The sequence below is a fragment of the Eublepharis macularius genome, chromosome 11, assembly GCF_028583425.1.
Source record: "Eublepharis macularius isolate TG4126 chromosome 11, MPM_Emac_v1.0, whole genome shotgun sequence".
Taxonomy (NCBI): Eukaryota; Metazoa; Chordata; class Lepidosauria; order Squamata; family Eublepharidae; genus Eublepharis; species Eublepharis macularius.
Window position 1 is genome coordinate 18558223 of NC_072800.1, and position 22842 is coordinate 18581064.

The 22842-nt window shown below is 44.4% G+C and overlaps 1 protein-coding gene across 1 annotated transcript in view; it reads right to left on the bottom strand.

The window, feature by feature from the left end:
* Positions 1 to 22842, bottom strand: part of CNTNAP2 (contactin associated protein 2) — a 1091545-nt gene that overhangs the window by 469505 nt on the left and 599198 nt on the right. Inside the window, exon 12 of the mRNA XM_054990911.1 lies at positions 10069 to 10188. Coding sequence (XP_054846886.1) covers positions 10069 to 10188 — 120 coding nt within the window. The remainder of the gene's footprint in view (positions 1 to 10068; positions 10189 to 22842) is intronic.

Sequence of the window (22842 nt, forward strand, 5' to 3'; positions counted from 1 at the left end):
ATTTCCCTTTTCAAGATCAGGAAGCAGCAACTTCAAATATACCAGCTTTGCCTGGTTGGAGTGATTCAGCATGCCTGGGCACTGGGTTGGACTATATCTTTGCACTAGTATATAACAGATTATGTGTTACCTTCTTAATGAATGGGGTGCCTCTCTTTGTCAAAGCTAGTCCTAGTCTGACACCCTAGCCCCTACCCCACAGTGGCTCTCCATTCTTCAGTGCACTGTTTACTGAGCTATTGCATGGCTCCCACTCATTAGGGCACGCAGAAGCGGAATTTCCTCATAGATTAAACCCAAAGACATTAAAGCAGGAAGTGACATCAATACAAAGGACACATTTATATGCTGGAAATTCTTCCTAAGTTTATGGTGACAGTATGGTAATGTTGCTCCTAAGAAGAGTTACATCTTTTTAAGCCCATTGTTTTCGATGGTTTTAGAAAGGCGTATCTCTGTTTAGGATTCCACTTAAGCCTATCAAAGAAGGCCTTGGGAGAAATGTCCCATCTGAGAAGACACACAAGATGTGGGCAATAGAAATCTATATTTACCACTATCAGACCCCTTTCCATCAATATGCGATAATGAACGACATATTTATATGCATACCATATGTTTCTACATATGTTATCATTTTGAATAGCGCTCCTGTGGCCCATTATTTGTGACAAGGAGATACAAAATCCTGGGGCATTGAAGCTGTGGCTCTTGGAATTCCTGCTCATGGATGGTGTCATGGCAATTACTATTACATTCACCATTTTCATGAATCGTTGTATTTTACTCCTACTGCATAACTGATTGAACAAAATAATGTGAGGGTACCATATGCAAACTTGGAAATAGCTGACTGAAGAATTTGTGGCCTTAAAAAAAGAGAAAATATAAGGAGTGCTAAAGTGGGGAACCTTATACATACATTAGCCAGTAATAGGCATTCTGACATCACCTTATCAATGAGAAACCTAATGCCAAAGGAATTGCCCATAACCAGGGTTTTTTTTCTGGGAAAAGAGGTGGTGGAACTCAGTGGGTTGCCCTCAGAGAAAATGGTCACATGGCTGGTGGCCCCACCCCCTGATCTCCAGGCAGAGGGGAGTTTAGATTGCCCTCCACGCCGCTGAGCAGCGCGGAGGGCAATCTCAACTCCCCTCTGCCTGTAGATCAGGGGGCGGGGCCACCAGCCATGTGACCATTTTCAAGAGGTTCTGGAACTCTGTTCCCCCACGTTCCCCCTGAAAAAAAGCCCTGCCCATAATTATCTTTCTATATTGCTGATCTCTGTAGCCTCACTCAAAGCTCTGGACTGAGTAGGAAGATATTGCTGGGGTGATGTAAGAAATTCCAGTGCCACCACTACACACATGTATCTGTTTTTATCTTGCTTTGTAAACTTCACTCCGTATTTTTAGATGTAAAAGATTTTTAGATGTAGAAATCCGGAAAATTAAACAAAAATGTAGTCAGATACCATATGATGTCTATTCAGGTACCATAGCAAGTCTATCAGTCATAATTCTTTATCTGGAACATGTGAGTAACAAAGCACCCATCTGCCTAGTATATTTTTATCCTGTACTTCCTCCAAGAAGCTCAGAGGGGTATACATGGCTCCTCTCCCTTCCTCATTTTATCCTCACAACTGTATCAAGTAGCTTACAAGGAGTGTGTGTGACTGGCCCAAGGCCATCCAGCAAGCAGAATAGGATTTAGAAGCTAGACCTCCCAGACCTTAGTTCAAGGTAGAGGTGGGCACAAACAGCAATATGAACAAAAAAAAGCCACGAACAGCCTTATCTGCTGTTTGCAAACAAGCTGTTCATGAGGCCCCATTCTAAACGAACAGGTGGTCATTGCAAGCCTCGTTCGTTGCTGTTCGTCAAGCCAGACAGTCTGGCACCTGCAATCAATTCCCTTGGTAACTTAGGCAGGGATTGTCTGAACTCTGAGTCAGGGCTTGCAGTGGCCGCTGCTGGGCGGGGCTCTGGTATGGCCAGCCCTGACGTCAAAGGGGTGCCAGGGAAGCTGCAGGACCCTGCTCTGTGGAAGGAGGGGCGGTATACCTCACCCAGACTCCCTCTCAGTCCACTCGCTGGCCTGCTCAACCTGCACCACACCCCCTTTGATCATCATCATCATCATCATCATCATCATCATCATCATCATCATCATCATCATCATCATCATCATCATCATCATCTCCTCCTCCTCCTCCTCCTCCTCCTCCTCCTCCTCCTCCTCCTCCTCCTCCTCCTCCTCCTCTCACCCCTCTCCCTTCCAACTCCACTCCATCTCTCCTACTCAACCCACCACGCCCTGTGGGTGTGCTTTCCTTTTATCCCTTCAGCCTAGCCATGCTCCACCTGCCAACCACGCCCTCCTGCTGCCTTCTAACCAGGGCCCTAGCTGGCCTAGGCAGCTGCACCTGGGCTAGTTTGGCTGGAAGCACTGGGCCTCATGCCTCATTGGCTGGCTGTCCAGCCTCCTTGGCTGAGCTGATGGCTGAAGACAGGCACAGCTGAGCCTCCCTAGCTGGCTGTTCATCTCCTCCCACAGAATGTCTCAGGCAGATCCACCTGGACCTGCTTAGCTCCTAGCATCCCCTGGGCTAGATTACTGTTTTCCAGCTGGGCTGCGGTATGGCTCTGAGCTGCTTCTCCTCCCTGGCTGGTAAGGCTTCAGCTTGGCCTGCTGCTGGCTGCTTGTCTGCACTGTCTTGGCCCTTTCCATCTGCTCCAGCCCCCTCTGGGTTGCCCCCAGTCTCCTTACCTGGCCTCCTGGACTCCCACTGGAGGGTGGGGCTGGCTGGCCTCCACCTGCTCCTTCTAACCCTCTGAGGCTTGGGTGTCTCTTCCCTTCCCACTGTGGCTGGCTGGTCCAGGGCCTGGCTGTCTGCTGAGGCAACTGGGCTGCTGTCTCCCGGGGGTCTCCCATCTTTTTCTCCAGGTAACTCTGGGGGCTGGGCTGTAGACCCCAGACACTCTGTCTGAACTCTTGCTGTTGCCCTGGAAATCCCAATCTAAGTCCAATTTTGCTTGATAGGCAGGTCTTCCTTTCAAGTGTGGAGCTCCAAATTTGTTAAAAGGGAGCAAAGAGCAGGGGGAGGGGGGCTCCCAGCTCTGACAGTGGAGAAGGAGAGTCAGCTGCTGTTGGCATTTTGGTAGAGAGAGTGCATTGGAGCTTGAAATTTCTTTGTGTGGGGTGGGATATGGATCTACCCCTTCAAGTTCCAGGGCTGCTGCCAGGCTCTGGGGCCAAGCTATTATTTATTATTGGTACCTTTCCTGCTGCCTGCTCAGGTCAGGTTTCTGGGAGTGGTGCAGTAGGGATCTTGACCAAACTTGGATGATGGCTGAAGGAGAGCCTGCTGGCCCACAAACAGCCAACCACGAACATGTTCGTGAACAGGTCCATGTTCATGGTTGTTGGTGAGTCCCTGTTCGTGAACGGCAATGAACAATGAACATCATGTTCAGTTTTTTTTTTCTGTTCATGCCAATCTCTAGTTCAATGTTGTTTTCACACATCTTCAAAATAGTGCGATACTCACAGAAGGCTGTCGGCTTCCTTGCACGATTTTTGACGCCATCCGTTTGCAGGCTGTGATGATGGTGCTTTCATGGCATTTTGTAAATGGATGGTGTCAAAAGTCACAGAAGCTGGCAGCCTTCTGTGAGTATTGCTCTATTTTAAGGACGTGTGAAAATGGCCCAAGACTCTCACCACACTGGCACAACTAACAACTCATTTAGTTGTTTTGAGAGAGACGGTTGGATTGCGAATACAAATTAGGACTATGCTGATAGGAGTTCAATGACTATTGTCCCATCATGAAGCTGTCCGTGGGAGAGTCACTGTTTCTCAGTTTAATTTACCTCACATATAGTTGCTGTGAGGATGATACAGGATAATCCCACGAGGAATACCCTGAGCAGGATAGATTACAAAATGTGATAAACATAATGACTGTAAAGCACACTGAATGTGGAGAAGTATATATTGACCAATCACTTGCTCCTTAGAAGTCACAGCCAAGTAAAAGAGTCTGGAAATGCAGTCAATCTTGTTCCATCCTTTGGCAGCAGAGAGTTACCACACTTTGCCCACACCTAACTGCCAGTGTGGGCTTAGCTGTTCTCTTCAGGCCAAGCCAGACTGTTGAGCTTCTTTTCAGGTTGTCTTAGACAGGTGCTTCTTTTTACCTGATTTACATTGCTGGAGAGTAGGGAGCAGTTCAACATGGCCTGTTCACGTCATTGGCTGGTTAGGCCCTAACCAGAAATAGTGGCATGAATGACTGAAGGCATGGCAAAAAAAAAAAAAATTAAGGTAAATTGGAAATACTCCGAGACATCCAAGGATGAAGGGAGATTTACCTATGCCAAGATCTCACTCCCAAGGAATCTTACTTAGGATAGAAAAGCATCAGTACAGCTCTTGAGCTGATGGACATGGGGTTGAAGATTGATGGTGAGAATGGGCCCATTTGGCACACATTTTGGCGTGAAGGCTATGAGAAAGAAGACAAAACATCTTGCAGTACTGTGGTGCAACTTAGGGTGAGTATGACCAATTGCAGGTAGAGAAGAAGGTATCCTTAATCACAGTAACATGCACTGAAAAGGGAATGAAAGTTGTTAATAACCATTAATAAAGCTCTAGTTTAACCAATAAGCTTCAGTCTCCTGTCTTTATTCCAGAGTGTGGGAACAAGTCCTTCAGTGCTCATCCATGCTTGGGATAGATCACTAGTCCAAAGTTAATTTTGTTATATTCCTAACAATATCATTATTACTTTAAGCAGTAGACATTTTCAGTCTTCTACCACATAGCAAAAAGTCTGCCAAGAAAACGTCATGATGCGACGTCCCCCCATTGGTCAGTAAGGACTCGGTGCTTGCAAAGGGGACCACCTTTACCTATTTAGCTAAAAGCTAATATTGAAAATTCTTTTTTTCGCTCTCTTACCATACTGAGCTTGCATTTTTAGTAAGCTTTTACCTACAGTCCCAAGATCTCTTTCTCCTAGCTGGCTACAATCACTCCCAACAGTATCCAAAATATGTTTTGCCTCAATGCATCTTTGCTTTTGCATTTAATGTTATAAAATCATAGATGGTTAATTGTGATGCATATCTAGAACAACTATTCATAGTTTTTAATAAGAAACACAGTTTTATGTAAACTAATATTTAATATGGAGTAGTCATCCAAATGTTGATAAGAACGGTAAACAAACATCTTGCAAATAGGAGATAGCACTTAGCATTAGAAGTCTTACTCTTTTCCATCTCTTGGCTTTTGTGGGATTAATTTTACAGATGTATTACTTTATGGTACAGAGATTAGTGATTTAGATGTGAGAGATGCTTTTTTCTTTCTTTTTATCTTAGAATTACAAAAAAAATACCCAAACACTCCAACCCTTTGTGGTACACTGCAAGGGAGGAATAGCTCAAGATGCTTTGGTAACAGGTCGAAAATTCAAATGGCACTTTCTCCTCATGCTGGTAAAAGAGGATAATAAACAAAAATTATTGAATATTTGCTTCCCTTTAATGAAACCCCGGAATCTGCCATCAAAGCCGGGCTGTCCTGCTCTGTTTTGTTTAGGGATGAGGGAAAATTGTGCCCTCACCAGAATCTAGGTAGAACCAGGGGCCATTTCGTAGAAAAAGAGCTGCAGGAACTCATCAGCATAACTCATTAGCATATGCCATGCCCCTTGCCATCGCTGGAAGTGTGTCATTAACATAGCTGATTTGCACATGCCACATCCTCTGACATCACCTAACCTGGCTGTTTTGGACCCAATCCTGGCCATTCAGGGCCGAAATTGGCCCAAAATGGCAAAAAGGGGCTGAAAACGGCCAAAAAGAGGCCCAAAATGGTCAGGATCGGGCCACTGCTGAGGGGGAGAGTGATCCACCACCCATCAGAGGCCTGATCTGGGCCATTTTGGGCCCATTGTGGCCTGGATTGGGGCCAAAATGGCCGAAAATAAGGTGGGCGGGGCCACCTGATATGTGACCTCTTTGGAGAACTATCGGAACTGTGTTCCTGTGCATTCCCCCTCAACATGAGCCCTGGGTAGAACTATGGCTTCTGGTGACAGCAGAAGCTTTCTGAAATAGATCCAGGGCCCACTGCTGTGTTGCTGGCTCCAGGCCGGTCTAGAAATGGAAGAGTACTTGCACCCAAATCTCTGTGGTATGTGTGTATGGATGTCTGGCAAGACTGGGAAAGGATAACCGATAGATGCAGGCAGAGGCATCTTTATAGCCATGTATTTGTAAACCTAGAAAGGGGCCAGATCTTTGCAGAATTCTGAATCAGGGTCTATTCATACAACAGAATAAAGTTTGGGAATAAACATACTGGGTTGGATCCAGACAAAATTAGTCATTTCCTCTGCTTCCCCCTTGACCCCCTCATGGCACGTCTCCCAGTCACCTCTCCAAAAGAGCAGCATTTGGAAATGATGTGAGGACTACAGCAGAAGGAGGGAGTCAGGAAAATTCCATTCAAACATTGGAAAATTAATTTTAGATCCAATCCGTCATCACGGCCAGGTCACTTACAGTGCCATCTTAAGCGGGGTGACACCCTACCAATTTTTTTTGAAGTGGCTGTAGAAGGCTGTAACTCTGCTTAGGATCTTGCTTCCCTTCACCTTGGATATCAGTGTGGGCTTTAAAGGTATGGTGGTAGAATGAGTTTGTAGTGGAGCAATTTCTTTTGTATATGTTGGCGCCAACTGAACAAAAGCCTGCAATTAAGTCAGATTCCCCTCCTCATGCACATCCTTTACAATTTCTCTTTGGAGATCATTTATGTGCATGGTCCTGCCTAATTAATCATCACTAGCACATAGAGTTGCCAGCTCCCTGTTGGAGGGGAAGAATCCCCTGCATCTGCCTCTAGCCCCCATCATCAATCACCTAGCCCGCAGGGGGGAAGGAGTGAGGAGATAGACCAGAAGCCACTAGAGCATGCGGCGAAATGGAGTACGTGTGCTCCGAAGGCCTCGATGATATCACTTCCTGTTGAAAACTGGAAGGTATGGGATCTCAGTGGAGCCAAATCGGCCCCAAACACTATGTTTAGGGCTGATTTGGGCCCTGCTTAGACCTCATAGCATCTGGTTTTTAGCCGGAAATGATGTCATTGGGGATTCCGGTGCACACGTACAAGACAGGAGGATCGGGGACTCTGGCCTGCCTAGCAACAGCTCATCCTCCATTTTAAAGGTGAGGGGCTAGCAACCCCACTAGCAAGGGACAGAAAGCAGGGAAGGTGCATCTGTTGACAGCTGAATGCTGCTGGCTAGACTTCGTGGCTTCTCTGTGTACCCAACTCTGTACCCAGGAGGTTGAGAGCCAAGCTACAAGTGATGCCTTACACAGGTTGGACACTTGTCAGCTTCTCTCAAGTTTGGATGGGAAATGTAGGTGTCCTGGTTTTACAGCTTGGCTCTCCATTACAGCTGCAAGACCAGGATGCCTACATTTCCCATCAAAACTTGAGGGAAGCTGACAAGTGTCCAACCTGTGTCAGGCATCACTTGTAGCTTGGTTCTGAGTGAGGTGGTGCTACTGAACACACTGAAATGTGTGAGTTTGGATGTAAGAAGAAACTGACTGCACTGATCCACAGTTAATATGCCCAACACAAACTGTGGCTTTGGAATCCCAGTTTCACACCCAGCAAGAAGCCAGGTTGTCAGCCAGCTTGGAGTCACACCTGACCGGACACCAGAGCTTAATCAGACTGCGGTTTATTGTGATGTCTGAATCCAGCCTCAGTCTGGCAAAATGTAAATGAAATTTCAATTTCAGGGCTACCATCTTAGGTCACCAGGCTGAAGTGAGTTGGGAGAGAAGTGGGTGAAGGGGTGGTCTTCTCAAGGCCTCGCCTGAGGAAAATCACATTCATTGTTGCTGTCTGACCACAAGTTCTCAGCAAAGTTCAACAAACTTATTGCAGATTTCCAGCTGATAGGTCAGAATTGAAAATGCAAGCATTGCACAGAAGCTAGTCCTTGGCAAGCGTTCATGGCATCCTGTTCTGGAATTGCTGAATTCACTAGTTCTTCGCTGAGATACAAAAAGAATCATTATGAGAATAGAACTGAAATTCCCACCACTTCAGGTTTGTTAACCTTCTGTCACATCTGTTACTGCCTGGTTGTGGGAAATCCTGTTGCCTGATCCTGAATTAATGTTTTCCACTTCTGTCTGTTCCTAGCAACTTTGATTCTAACAGCTGAATTCTATATAAGAAGCTCATGTTTTTTCCATCAAGGGTGCGTCCACTCTAGCAGCTTTTCCCGGTATTACTCCATTTATGCACACAATTATTCCTGAAAATCCAGATGACATTTCAATTGCATTTCGCATCGTTTCTCAGATGTAATCTTCTTCTTTTTAATTGCTCACTTTAAACAATTTGGGGAGTTTCCATCATAAATACAGTATAATCCTTTCACTTAGGAACAGACAGACTACTCGTTTTCCCACCTGGTTTAATGGTGTGGTATGTTCACTTCTTAAAATTATTTGCTTAAGGCACAAAAGGATGAAAGAAGCTTGTCAGTTTCACCATAGCCAAGATTCCTCCATTTCCCCCATACAAAACAAAATATGGACTGTGCATTGCCTTGATTCAGTGCGGGCATGCAGACAAAAGCCCTTTTGAATTAAAAGAGAGAGAAAAGCCCCTCTCCATGGCCTGGAGAAGCAATGCCAGGAGCTCTTAATGGGAGAAAGGGCTGAGGAGCAAGCATTCCTAAAATAGCTGTCCCCCCCACAAAAGGCTATCTTTTGTTCAGTAACTGTAAGTTGCCCTATTAACAATGAGAAAGGCTAGCATTAGTAAACTTTGAGCACCTGATCATCACCATCAACCCCCCCTCCCCTTTTAGTTACCTAAAAGAATTCTAAATAACCATCACTGGATATTATTCTGTTTTCAAGTTGTCCAGCCTTCCTTATTTCATTTTGCAAGCCCTCTCCTTTTTAGATTTCCCAGATTTATGAATTTATCAATAATACTTACAGAACTTGAGATCCCATGCTATGGGATTTCTGTGAAGCTGTGTTTCCCCTCCTAATTGGGTAATATTTTCATCAAGGATCGATGTCTTGATGGGTGAGAATTTTTTTCTTCTTTTTAAAAAAAAGCTTAAATGTGCAATAGTCATTGAAACACACACATCTCTTCCAATAATTTCATCCACGTTCATATTAATTTTCATATTAATTTACATTTGTCTTTTGAGAAAAACACACACAACACCAAGGTGGCTACTACAAATCACAGGCAACGAATCTGATCTTAGCAGGCTACTGAAAGGAGCGCCATCATTGTTTCCTCCATAAGCTGTAGTATTGTTAGCCTCAGGGTTCTAGGAAACAACCAGTAATTGTCTCTAGCAGGCTGATGGAGAAGGCTAGGTAGTTCTCCTTTGGGCTATTTTATTTTAAAAGTACATTTTTGCCCCACCCTTTTCCTGAGAAGAGCACGAGACAGCATTCACGAAGTTTGGTGGTAGAAAGTGCCATCAAGTTGCAACTGACTTACGATGACCCCATTGGCTTTTCAAGGGAAGAGAGATGCAGAGGTGGTTTTCCATTGCCTGCCTCTGGGTAGCAACCTCGCACTTCCTTGGTGGCCTTCCATCCAAGTACTAACCAGGACTGACCCGGCTTCCTTGGTGGCCTTCCATCCAAGTACTAACCACGACTGACCTGGCTTCCTTGGTGGTCTTCCATTCAAGTACTAACCACGACTGAGCCTCTGAATGCTGACAACAGTGAGCTATCCAAGTCAGGTCTCACAAAGTTTAGCTGATTTCATTTTCTCAATAACTATGTGAAGAAGATTAGGGTGGAAGACAGTGACTGGTCCAAGGTAATCCAGTGAGCTTCATTACTTGAGCAGAGATTTGAAACCAGGTTTCCTAACATTCTATCCACTTTGCAACATTGTTTCATGGACTACATATATACAGAAAAGGAGCAGTGCTATATATGGGGGAAAGGGTATTAGTTACCGTGTAGTTACCTGTCATATTGCAGTAAACTTTTAAAGGTCCCAGTGCACCACTGCCGTCTGGATCTATCCAGTAGGAACCAGATGCTTTCCCCAAGTGTTTATATGCTTCACAGGAGAGTTCATAAATAGCTGGAATAAACAAAACCAAAAACTCAAGTCAATACATTACCAACAAAATGCAGGAACATCACAATCATAGGCAAAATCACAGCGCTGCATTGGGGTGTGCACTTCGAAATGAATTTGTTTTATTTTTGTTCCATTATCCCAGAAAGAGCATGATCACATTTTTTCCTGAAATGTCATGAAAATTAGTATCATTTCTGAAATCTGCTTCAAGTCTATTTTTCAAGTCATTGAGTATCAGGTATCAATAGACCTGGCCTCCCTCCAAAGGGCCAGGTCTACCGCCCGCTGAAAACAGTGGAAATGGACCTGGTCTCCATGGAAAACAGCCAAAACAGCCTGGAAAATCCAGAAATGTGGGGAGATACATTACAGAAATCCTGAAAATTGAGGAGTGCCTTGTTTCATTTTGGGTATTTCTGATCCAAATGAAACAGGGAAATTCATGCACTGTTTTGCATTGGAAATATTGAATGCATACCTCTAGTGCAACATAAATTGTGAAAGAAATCATACAGAATTCAGTGAGTTCTGAATCAGTAGTACAAACAACTCTGCTAAAAATTGCAGAAGTGATACAAACTTTCACAATAATTCAAAATTTTTCTACATTTCTGAATTGGAATATGAAGGTAAATTTTGCCTAAGGAAAATACAACAGCTGAACTACAAAAAGTTGAACTATAATCGCATTCAGGTAATAGTTCTCCAAACATCTTCTGAGGATTTCTTCTTTTCTTTGTTGGAAACTTTTCTGGAGTTGCTCTGTGAGAAGATCAGTAATAAAAGATTGTTTTGCCAACTTCTACCAATCTTCCCCGCTGATGTGCAGCCATAGGGATACATTTTACGATGTACTCTCAGCTCATAAAGGATAACATCAAGACTCTAACAAGCCCCCAGCATACTGTGTGAACTATGTGGGTATGTTATAAAACATGTCACAAGAGCCTGTGTAACATGCAAGGAGGTTAGTCAATGTGGAAAGCATTACCGGAAGGTGCCAAGTTTGATAGACACATTACAAGGAAAGGGTTATCAGAAGGGAACAAGCATGAAAGCTGCTGTTCTAGAGTTACAATTTGCTTGAAATTCCTGCAAAAGAAGCCACAGGGCTCAAGACTTGCTTTATCTCAAATGGCTCCCAAAGCACAGCGATGTGTGAGTTTCTGCACAATCAGTCTTCAGTTTGCAACCTGGAAAATGCTCTTTGTCTGGGGAGTGGGGTGAGAAAAGCAGCCCAGTCCTTCCATCCAGTTCCTGGGCTTCTTCTTGGGTTCACCCTCTCACCTACTATAATGAAACATGTAAGTCCTGTGGGAAGGAAAACCAGGGTTCCACTGTCATTAATAACTGTAGTCAAGGAAGCAGGAGGGTTGTTCTCTTTTGCAACCCCTAGATGAGAATAAGGCCAACATCAAACTGGCACCTCCCTGGGCTGTGTGGGAGAGTCTGTGTGGGGCTTCTCCAACCCCTGATGCACTGCTTGCCCCTCCATCATCTGCTCCTATGACTAGAAGGCCTGTTAGACTTCAGTGAAATGAGAGGAGGAAAACACCAGGATACTCCTCCTCTCCACTGACTTCTGCTCCCCAGCACCCTGAGCTTGATCAGCTGTAACATCCCAGGCCTGCTTCTGGGCCCTATTTAAACATACAGTGAGGCTGCCACTGTTAGAAGAAGAGGACTTAATGCTGTCCCTCTCTTCAGGTTTCAGAGAAGGACAAACCAGAAAGTTAGAAAGATAGAGAGGGCAGGACATCTGTTTATTCCTTCCTGCCCTGAGCTATCCTCTAATGTGTAGATTGATAATTTCAGGACTTCTTCATGACATTGTTCTCTTCCTCTCTTTGTCATACAACTATCTCTTCTCTCTATCTTGTACTATGGATGCAGAACTTATCCTGCAATCCATGCCCTTCCTTCCTTCCTTCCTTCCTTCCTTCCTTCCTTCCTTCCTTCCTTCCTTCCTTCCTTCCTTCCTTCCTTCCTTCCTATCTATCTATCTATCTATCTATCTATCTATCTATCTATCTATCTATCTATCTATCTATCTATCTATCTATCTATCTATCTATCTATCTATCTATCTATCTATCTATCTATCTATCTATCTATCTATCTATCTATCTATCTATCTATCTATCTATCTATCTATCTATCTATCTATCTATCTATCTATCTATCTATCTATCTATCTATCTATCTATCTATCTATCTGGGATCTGAGGCTCAGCCCCCAGACTTACCAGGAGGGGAGTAGACCTGAGGGAGGAGGCACAGGAAGCAAGGTCAGTCAGCCAGAAGCCTTACCAGTCATGGAGGAGAGGCAGCCAAAGCAGCACAGAGCCACGCCCCAGCCTGCAGGCCAGCTAGAAGGCAGTAGCCTGGTCCAGGCAAAGCAGGGAGCAAAACAACCCCAGGTGGGACTGCCTGAGGCACTCTACAGGAAAAGCTTGGCAGCCAGCCAAGGAGGCACAGGTGTGCCTGTCCCAAGCAGCCTGCTCAGTAGAGAAAGCTTGGCAGCTAGCCAAGGAAGCACAGGTGTGACTTCCCAGGGCAGCCTGCAGAGCAAACCCAGGTGCAGCTGCCTGAGTCAGCCAGGGCCATGGCTATAGTGCAGGAGGGGGACGTGGCTGACAGGCGGAGCAGGGAATTGGTGAAAGGATAAAAGGGAAGTCCACCCACAGGGCAGGGTGGGTTGTGTAGGAGTGTAGAGGAGTTTAGGAGAGAGCGAGAATGAGAAAAACTGAGCGGAAGGAAGATGAAGGGGAGAAAGAAGAGTAAGTCCGGAGGAGGTAAGAGGCCAGCTGTCATGGAAGGCAGCCGGGACTCTCTTAGGTTGAGTGGGCCTGCGAGAGGATTGAGAGGGTGCGAGGGTGAGGTATACCCCCCTCCTTCCACAGAGCAGGAGCCCGCATAATCCCTGATGGTATCCCTGGTCCAAAGTCAGGCATGCCGGCGCCTCACATGGTGACGCCCAAGGCAGAACCTGACACTATCTATCTAATCAGAGTATGGAGTTCCTATAAACCTAAACTATAAATTAAACCTAAACATTAGCTAAGTGTAAGTATGTTATTTTCTCTCTCACTCTCACATCAGCCAGCAAGCTCCAAAACACCCATCACATTTTCTTTGCAATTGATGCTATTCTGCTATCCTCCTGCTACTATTTTATGGAGGCCCAGTTTGTATATCTTTAATAGCCACACCCTCTTGGCTGTTTCCACCCCACCTGTGGGCCCTGGAAGTCCTGGTGATTGGGGGAAAGCTCTCATCTGCCTGGGCAGGTTTGCCTTGCTCCCATCCATGTACAGTATGCCCGATGCCTTTCCCCGTCACCTGTCCACAGGGCCACCTCCTACCTCAGAGGCCAGACCCACCCACTGTTTACAGCCCCACCCCCACCAGATGTCACCCAGATTGCTTTTTTCCTCAGGAGCCAGCCCCATCCCCCACCAGTCCACCCTGGAGTGGGTGGGATGGGTGGCACCAGGCTGGCCTCACTCCTGACCAAGCAGACAAGCTGGGGCCTTCTCTGCAGAGCAAGGCATGACTAGGAGTGTGAGAAGATTGTCCTGGCTGGCTGCTGGGATCATAGAGGGGAAAGAAGGGGGTTGTCTATTGCTGCCTTCCAACTGATGAGACTGGATGAGATCCTGCCACGTGACAGTCTGGGATAGTTCTTGGAATTAGGTTTGCTAGGGGCCTCAGGGGCCAAAGTGAGGTGCAGAGGCTGTGGGGTGGGGGATGGCAAAGCATTCACTTCGTGGTCCCCTGCACCCCATTGCATTGGAAAATGACGTCATTTGGGGGCACAACGGAGGAATTGCTGTGCATGCTGAAGCCGAGCCGTCTTCCTTACTGCTCAATACAGTGACGAAACTAGAAATTGCAGATGGGGGAACAATTTGGAATTCCCACCCACCCACTCTCGATCTTCCTTAACATTCTGTAAGCTCACGGGGGCATGTGAAGAGGCTGCTTCTGTTGCATCCTTTTCCTCTTTAACTCTCAGCTGCTCTTAGGCTTCCAGGCTCCTTTCATTCCTCAAAGAGCCAGGATTTGTGCGTGTCCTTATTCTTCTGGCAAATTTACAAAGTATTTTTCTCCATACCCAGGGAGTTCACCCAAGTATGTAGTGACAACTACCTTGTTTGTAGGAGTTTTGATTTTGTTGCTTTCATGAACGGCGGAGGGGGGGCAGTCTGTTTATTTTCAGGTGCATTGATACAGATACGAGAACAGTTTCTGCCTCTGTGGAATTCTGCACAAAGCATAGTATCAGACTATATATTTTGAGAGGTGGGGGGAGGAATTTAAATCTCTCGGAGAAGAATACTGGCAAGATTGCTTTATGCTGATTATCTTATTTGCTGTATTTTGAACACCCAACCACTCCCTGCTTTGGAACTAGTTTGCACACTCAATGTTATGATGGTTTATAAAATGCTTAAATAGTACCCCCCCCAAAATTAATAAACATATTAATTACAGCACTTTCTGTTACCCCAGTGAATGCTGCTCGTACAGAATACTCTCATATGACTGCCTTCTAAGAGAATGCAATTCAGGTATTCAGTTTTTGTTTCTTCCATTCACAGTGGAAAAGGACTAAGATTTAGTCTAACATTTAAACAAGTGACATTGTAATACACAAATGTTACTTTGGGAGATTTTGGACTTTCCCCCCTCTATGATGGAAAGGGGACTCTCGGTGTCTGGGGATAATGTATTATTGAAATTACACAGGATTTCACTAGATGGGGCATCCAAGATGATGGAGGAAACTTTTTATCTAGGGAGAATAGTAAATGCTTCCTACACTTCAGTAAAAAGAAAGGGTAGATTAGAATTAAATGATTACTTTCTTTTTCTTTTGCAAATAATAGTTACAATTTTAAATCTCTGGACTTGGATTTGGCATCTGTGCAGGTGTATTTTGATTTGATTCATCTCACCATGAATCGGATGTTGATGAATTGTAGGATAGACCTGACACTGCCTGAATCTGGCATCCAGAAAGAATGCTTTCCTTTCCAAAGCATTTTGCTCAAACTGACAATCATTTCACTTAAAATGGCTCCAACATTTGGATCATCCATGACCTCAATAACTTTTTCAGGTGAACCTCATTGTAAGAACTGGAGAACAAACTGAAGTTTGTTTTAAGCCACTGAAACCATCCAAATTGTATGCTTATTTGTTTTTGTTACAATGCTTATTTTTATTTATATACTACTTTTCTCCTTGCTTCCTGACACTATAAGAACCCAAAAAGTCTCTGAAGACCAGTCCAAAAGTATGAATTAGCAATAACATTGTTTACATACCAAACATATAGGTGATTATCTATGCTGCAGACTCATACAAATATAAAACAAAAATGGACCCTTCAGGCATGTTAAACAGTAACATATTTATTGAAGCTATTGTCACATGCATAAAATTGAATTGCAGTCAGAAGAATATATACAGCCAGAGGAAAAAGAAAATAATTGTGAAATACAAATTCTAAGATTTCTATGCAATGGCACATTCAGATTTAAATAGAAATCACAGTTCACAACCCACGGTTTGGCCAAACCATCAGACCATGGTTTGAGAGTGGAACCCAAACTTGAATCTCAAACACTACATTTGAAGTGGGATTGCAAGCCACAGTCTGGGGAAACCATGGTTTCTATCTCATTCATTAAATCATGCTTTTAGATATCACTATGCCTTTGGAAGCTGCCTGACCACAGACGTGGGAACCTGAGCGAGCACAACAACATTCAATTTATATACCACCCTTCAAGATGACTTAACACCCACTCAGAGCGGCTTACAAAGTGCACTATTATTATCCCCACGACAACAATCACCCAGTGAGGTGGGTGGGACTGAGAGTGCTCCTAGAAGCTGTGACTGACCCAAGGTCACCCAACTGGAGGAGTGAGGAAACAAATCTGGTTCTCCAGATCAGAGTCCCGTGCTCTTAAACAATACACCAAACTGGCTCTCAAAAAGGAAAATAAAAGACTTGGCCAGTTCCCCAAACTCACCCATTGTCCCCACCTTCAGCTTGGCCACAGCCTTTTCTCCCTCTGAACTTCCGTTACTACATTCAATGTAAAGAAAATGGCCAACTGGAAATCAAGTTAGGAATCTGCTGCAGCACATGTTTCTCCCATCAGTGACCCCCCCTTCCCCCAGCATTGATCAAGAGACACTATATGGGAGAATGCAGCTAAGGTAGAAGGGAAACGCTGAGCAGTTTTGGACAATATCTAAGGGTTCTGATGGGAGAGGGGGTATGAGTGCTAACTGTGGTTTGTTGTATATCTGGGGCAAAAACCATGGTTTGGAATCCAAACTCTGTTAAGCACAAACCCTGATTTGTCAATACATCTCAGAGACAACAAAGAATGTTTCGGCAAGGAAAAATATGCATATCAAAATGCATATTCCAAGTCGCATAGCAAGTTAACCCTTGTTGTGAGATGTCCTTTGGAACTCAAGATATTGTAGTCTTTCTTTTATTAACAATAGTTCCTTTGACCTGAAGTCTTAAACCAATGATATTTTAGCCCAAGCTGACAGAAATGGCCTGCTGCGGGCATTAGTTAGATCATCTCTGAGAGTACAGAACATCAAAGAGTAACATTTCAAAAAAAAATGAGGCAATTTTCTCATGGTAAGAGAGGACTCCTAATATATTTGATATCTACCAAATGGATAGCAATTGAAACAAAATGCATTTCCTACTGCTGCATCATTATTTTAATTAGAATAATGTTAATTTGAAAAACTTACATTTTTGTTAGCACCTGAATATTAACCTCATTTGTTTTTATCACATAAAACATTCTTCAAAAGCTTTAATTCCTTCTCTCCATCTCACTTCTGGTAAAAACTATTTTTTTCTAACATGGCACTGTGTGCTTAATAATTACTGTGCCGTGAACTCTGTTGGAGATACATAAACACATGTGCTTGTGCACGCACATGGACACACACACACAAACTTAAAAGATAATGTATAATAACGGTGATAATTGTTAGTCATCTTATTTTAGGGGGAAAGTTGTTCTACTGCAAACAATAACATATATATACCTAAGTTCTATTTGGGCTAATATGGCTCAATTCCAATTCTGCTATTTAAGGAAGTCCCTGCCTGATGTGCCAATGACCTCTGGTCTCTTATACTGCATTAAAATCTTCTTGCTTTGAAAGCCTCTGCACAATCATCTCTGATTTCTCTTGATACACCTCCTCATAATCTTCATTCATATGACACTGACAGGGCCATCCTAAACAGAGTTATATCCTTCTGTGTCCATTCATATCACTGGGCTTAAAAAAGCTAAACTGTGCTAAGGCTCGCGCTGTAATTTAGCTGTCATACCTCCTCCTCTTTTTCTGGATGCTTGTTTCCTTCTCCACTACCTTCCTATCAAATGACAAAACCTTTAAAATCTGTTTTCCCTCTTCCAGCCCCAATTCAGTCTTTAATTCTTCATTCCGACTTTCTTCTAGCTCTGATTTTATGCTGTGCATGTTCTTATGTAGTTTTAGTTTTAAAAAACATCTTTAATATAATTTGGTAGTGTTTATATAGATTTAGGGTTTAGCTTTGAGTTGGGCTGGTAAATCCTAGGTAAAGCCCTGTTTTATTGGACTTGATTAGTACAAAGAAAAGGGATGGGTGCTTTTATCTGAAGCAGACTTTTTGCATAATTAAAAATCAGCCATTTAGAGACTCAAGTCATAACAAAATCCTTTCTTATTTGTTGCTGTTTGAGAAAAGAGATGAGAAAATAAGAGGCACTGTTACATTTTTCTACGTTTCTTTCCCAAAGATGCATCAGACCTCCTGTAGGGATTTTTTTTTAAAAAAAGGATGTGCCTCTCTTTTCTATGGGAATGCCAATTTAAAATTAATTGAAAGGGAGACTCAAGGTGCACATTTCCACCAGTCTCGAGTAAACCTCCTTTAAAAATATACATGATGGTCAATGCATGCAATGAAAAAATAATTATTCTGTTGGACTTGAAGCCAGATTCGTCCCAGCCTTTTAAAAATTAGGGCTGACAGTTTGTTTGGGTTGAGAAATGCCTCTCTACTACTTTGTTAGTGTTTTTACATCCCTCTTAATGGAGGGGGGGGCTTAATTTTCACCTCTTGTCTTTAATGTACACTCTTACTCTTGCACATGTGTGTGCAGACCTAGAACAAGCCATAAAGGGAAGAAAGTCAAGGAATTCCTTCTGGCCTTGAGATGAGACCAATGTGCAGACCCTGAGCTCCAAAACCCCTGGTAACAGGGTAAGGTGCTCAACAGGTAAGATTCAACCTATATTTTGCAGAAAAAGGGATTCTGATTTCACGAATATGTTCAGTGGAACATAACACAATACAGTACGCCCCAAATTAAAACCGGACAATTTTGTTTTGCAGTGCTGTCCGTATGCAACACGTTGCGCACATCTAAAATATTCATTCCAAAGGTAGGTAAGAGTATTTAACTCCAGTCAGGAATCCAGTCCCAGCATGCACAGATGCACCTCTGGAATAGATATCCCACAACATACAGTAGAAAGCAATGCCATGTATATCAGATTCCACAAAAAAATGTTGAGCTTCCATTGAGTTCCCACAGTCCTATCAGTGCTAGAAGTGTTGCTCTGCTCAGGCCTTTTGGAGTCATCAATGTCAGCTCAGCAGTTCCCTCTTCCAGCAGCTTGACGTCATTGGGCCCTTTCGACCTCCCAATCCACCCCTTCTCAGTCTGGAAGGTCTCACTTTTTCTAATTCATGCCCATCTCTGATAATAACAGAATGTGCTTATATGCCACCCTTCTGGCTAAATTACTGCCACAGTCAGAGCACTGAACAAAGTCAGTGTTATTATCCCCACAATACAGCTGGAGAGCTGAGGCTGAGAGGAAGGCCACCTCCCGAATTCATGGCAGTAGTAGGAGTCAAACTAGCAGAGTGCTGATTCGCAGCCTAGCCACTTAACCACTATACTACAGCAGCTTTCCTTCTGGGTCCCCCTCTTGTCAATATAGCTGATTCTCAGGATGGCCAAAACTGTGGATACTTAAATCCAGAGATGGGAGCCATGAACAGGCAAGACAGATGTTTCTACAAACCTGAGAAAGGCCCCAAGTTTGCAGAAAAACTTAAATTAACAAAAAAAAAAAACCTCGCAGGGTTAAGGCACCCTCCTTCAATTCTCTTCCAAAGACTTCACCATCATCCAGTCCTTTATACGCTGCACTATAAACTCATAAAACATTCCCATTATTGGTGCAATATCCAATGTGCCCTGTGGAAACAGACGGCAAATTAAAAGGCAGACGTGAAATATTAAAAAAAAACAAGAAAAGAAAAGGAGATGGGCAGATGCCAAAGTGCCATTGAATTGACTTTGGACTTAATTGTGTTGTTGAGAAACAAAACCATTACTATTGTGGTGGTGAAGAAAAGGAATGGGAGAGGCTGTCATTAGAATGATAAAGAGGAATGTGTCTTTGACATGGCAGATGGTAAAGAGAATGATTGACATGCAGAGGTGAAGTTATAATTAAGCGACCATTTCAAAACTGGCAGCTCAGCCTAAATACGGAAGCAGTACAGCCTGCCTAGCTAGAATGCTTTAATCCCAAGTGAGTATTTGGAGCTTTTTAAAAAAAATCTATTTTTGTATTTTGCTACAAGATGGTTTTTAAAACATTATGGATATTGGGGGCAAATTGTATCTGAAGATCATTCGGTGCCTATTTATAAGCAATGAGGATGTAGTTACAAGGGCCAATTCTTCACGGCTTACCTGAAGCCGGGACGTTGCGGAACACGCCAGGAAAAATGCGGAAGATTGCGTTTTCTCATGCAAATTTTGCGCGATATAGAGCAAAACTTGCTCGAGAAAACGCGATCTTCCACATTTTTTCCGGCATGTTTCGCAACACCCCGGCTTCAGGTAAGCCATGCGGAATCAGCCAAGAGTTCTTCTGAGACAAGGGTCTAAAATATGTCTGTTTTCATCCACATACAGTAAAACTGCAAATCAAGTGTTAAACTACCTTCAGTTAAACTAGGACCTTAGGGCCAAGCTACACAGGACGAATGACACTTGAACGGCAAGTGTATTTCTCCCTGTTCACTTGCCCTCCACTCAATCCACTTGCCGTTCAAGTGTCATTCGTCATGTGTAGCTTGGCCCTTAGTAAGAAGAGCCCAGGATGAAACAGTTGGAGGGTTATTTTTAACCATTTGTTCACATCTGTCCTTAGGAGTCACACCAAAACACACAGTGCATGTGCTACCTAGTTCATCTCAGCAAGTGGGCCTCACTTTACAGTATGCAAGGCTGGCCAAAGAGCTTTTGATGCCCCCCACCTGCCAGCAAGTGCTCCACAGCAAAAAGAGGACAAAGCAGAACCTGGTGATGGAGGCGCTGGTGGCCTCCAGCTCTTTCCCCCTCCTTTGAGAGAGTGGGAGAAGGAAAGGTAGGACTAGGACCCACCCCAGTAAGTGGGCTGCCTCCAAGGATATCTCAGTTGCTGAAGGGAATTAAAAGTGCCTGTTTTTGACTGTGATGGATCCTGAGACTTAATGTTCTTTAAAACAGCAAGGTCCCTGGGCATTATAGCTCTAGTGGGGGTAGCAAGAGAAGTTGTCAGAGATTTGCCTCATCTTGATAACACCCAGGAGTCTTCAGGGCAACCTTATTCACAGTTTAGTCTTCAGTGTGGTGGGGCCTTGCTCTGCTCAAGCAGAGTTTCTATTATATATATGGTTGAGGCCACAACATCAGGGCTTTTTTTGAGAGTGTGATGGTATGCACTGCTCCTGAGTACTAGCATCTTTTTTGTTCCTCCCAAGTCCTGAGTGCTGGCCCACCCCACTTAGCCAGAGAAAGAGAGGAGGAGATGGGTTTGGGTCAAGCATACACAGGGACACCAGGGCAGGAGTACATGGACCCAAGCTGCCACAGCCAGGAAAGCTGCACAGACCTGGGTGCAACAAGCCAAACTACTGCAGGTGGCAGACATGGTCCCAGGTGCACATGGTCCCAAATGCACCCTGAGATGCCATGACACATCCAGGTGAGAAGAAGGCTCCCAGCCACTGCCACCTTGAATTTTGGTTGGTTGGGTTAAAACTAGAGATGGGCACAAACCTAATTATGACCCAACCCCCCCCCCCCAAAAACAGGCTGGTTTGTGGTTCATGAACCAGGGTTCGTGGAAGCTCTTTTCACGGAACTTCCACTAACTTTATACTGGTTCGTTGGGTCATATTACAGGGGCAGTTTAAATGGCCAAATGGATATTTAAACTGTCCCTTTAAGGGACTTGCAAGGGCAGGTCCCTTTAAACTATCAGCTGGCAGGCGGCAGGGGGAAACCAGCTGATAGTTTAAAGGGACCTGCCACTGGCAGGTCTTTTTAAACTGCCCAAACCCCAGCCCCCCTACCCTCCTACCCCCCCCCCAGCCCCAGCCCCAGCCCCCCCCAGCCCCAGCCCCAACCCCACACTTACCTTAAGGAAGCCCATGGCAAGGCCATTCTCGGCCTCCTCCGTCCCTCTACAGGCCTGCGCAGGGGTGGAGGAGGCCAAAAACATCCTTGCCGCCCCTCACAGGAGGAGGAGGAGGACATCGCCGCCGTAGGTCTCTTTAAGGTAAGTGTGGGGTTGGGGCTGGGGGCTGGGGGAGTGGGGGTGGGGGGGCTGGGGGCTGGGCAGTTTAAAGGGCTCTGCCACCAGCAGGTCCCTTTAAACTATTGCAGAAACAGACAAACGTCCCCGTATGGTAAACAAAAACTTAAGGTAAATTAAAGACACAATTCCCAGAGCCCTACTTAGAGGGCAATCAATGTAATAGTGTAACACACTGGATTTTACAAAATATATTTTTACAAAAAACAATGCCTGTAATTGGCATGTGATGTAATAGAGTTTAACAGGTTAATATGCCTTTTTTTAAATAGAACTCGAAGGTCCAGTAACACAATTTCACACTGCATTGACAATACTGAAAAAGTTAGTACAGTCCAATGTCCTTTATACATGAAAATGAAGATAAAGGAAGGTTCCCACAAAAGCGGGATGAAACTGAAAAAAAAAATGATATCCCCTTGATTCTCTGGCAATGAAGATAACCGCAATTGATGATCCCCATGACAGCGGGATGTAGCTGAGCAATAAAAGTCAACAGTATGAAATTCGGAGGTTGAGGTATTATGCATTTGATGTTTCTTACAGTAAATTGTTTCCCGTGATCAAGAGGATTGTGAAACAGGAAGGTATCCGGAATACTGTTGGGACACCAATATTGCAAGCCGGCTGCCCCCTGTCCTCCGGGGCAGGTGAATGGCACGGGCAGCCTCCCAGCCACCCGCGCTGCTGCCACCAGCTCTGCAGCACGCCGGGACAGCTGGCTTGCTATGGGGTGGCATGCGCTGCCCTTCCTGATGATGTCACGGAAGTGACGTCATCACGCAGCGCTGGGAGTGGCCAGTCTTCAGTTGCCCTGGGCACTGGCAACTGTAGATCTGGCCCTGTATCAGAGCCATGCAGGATGTAATCATAAGGATGCTGTCCTGGGAACTTAGTTCTGAATTGAACTTAGTTCTGAATTGACCTACTTAGAATTGC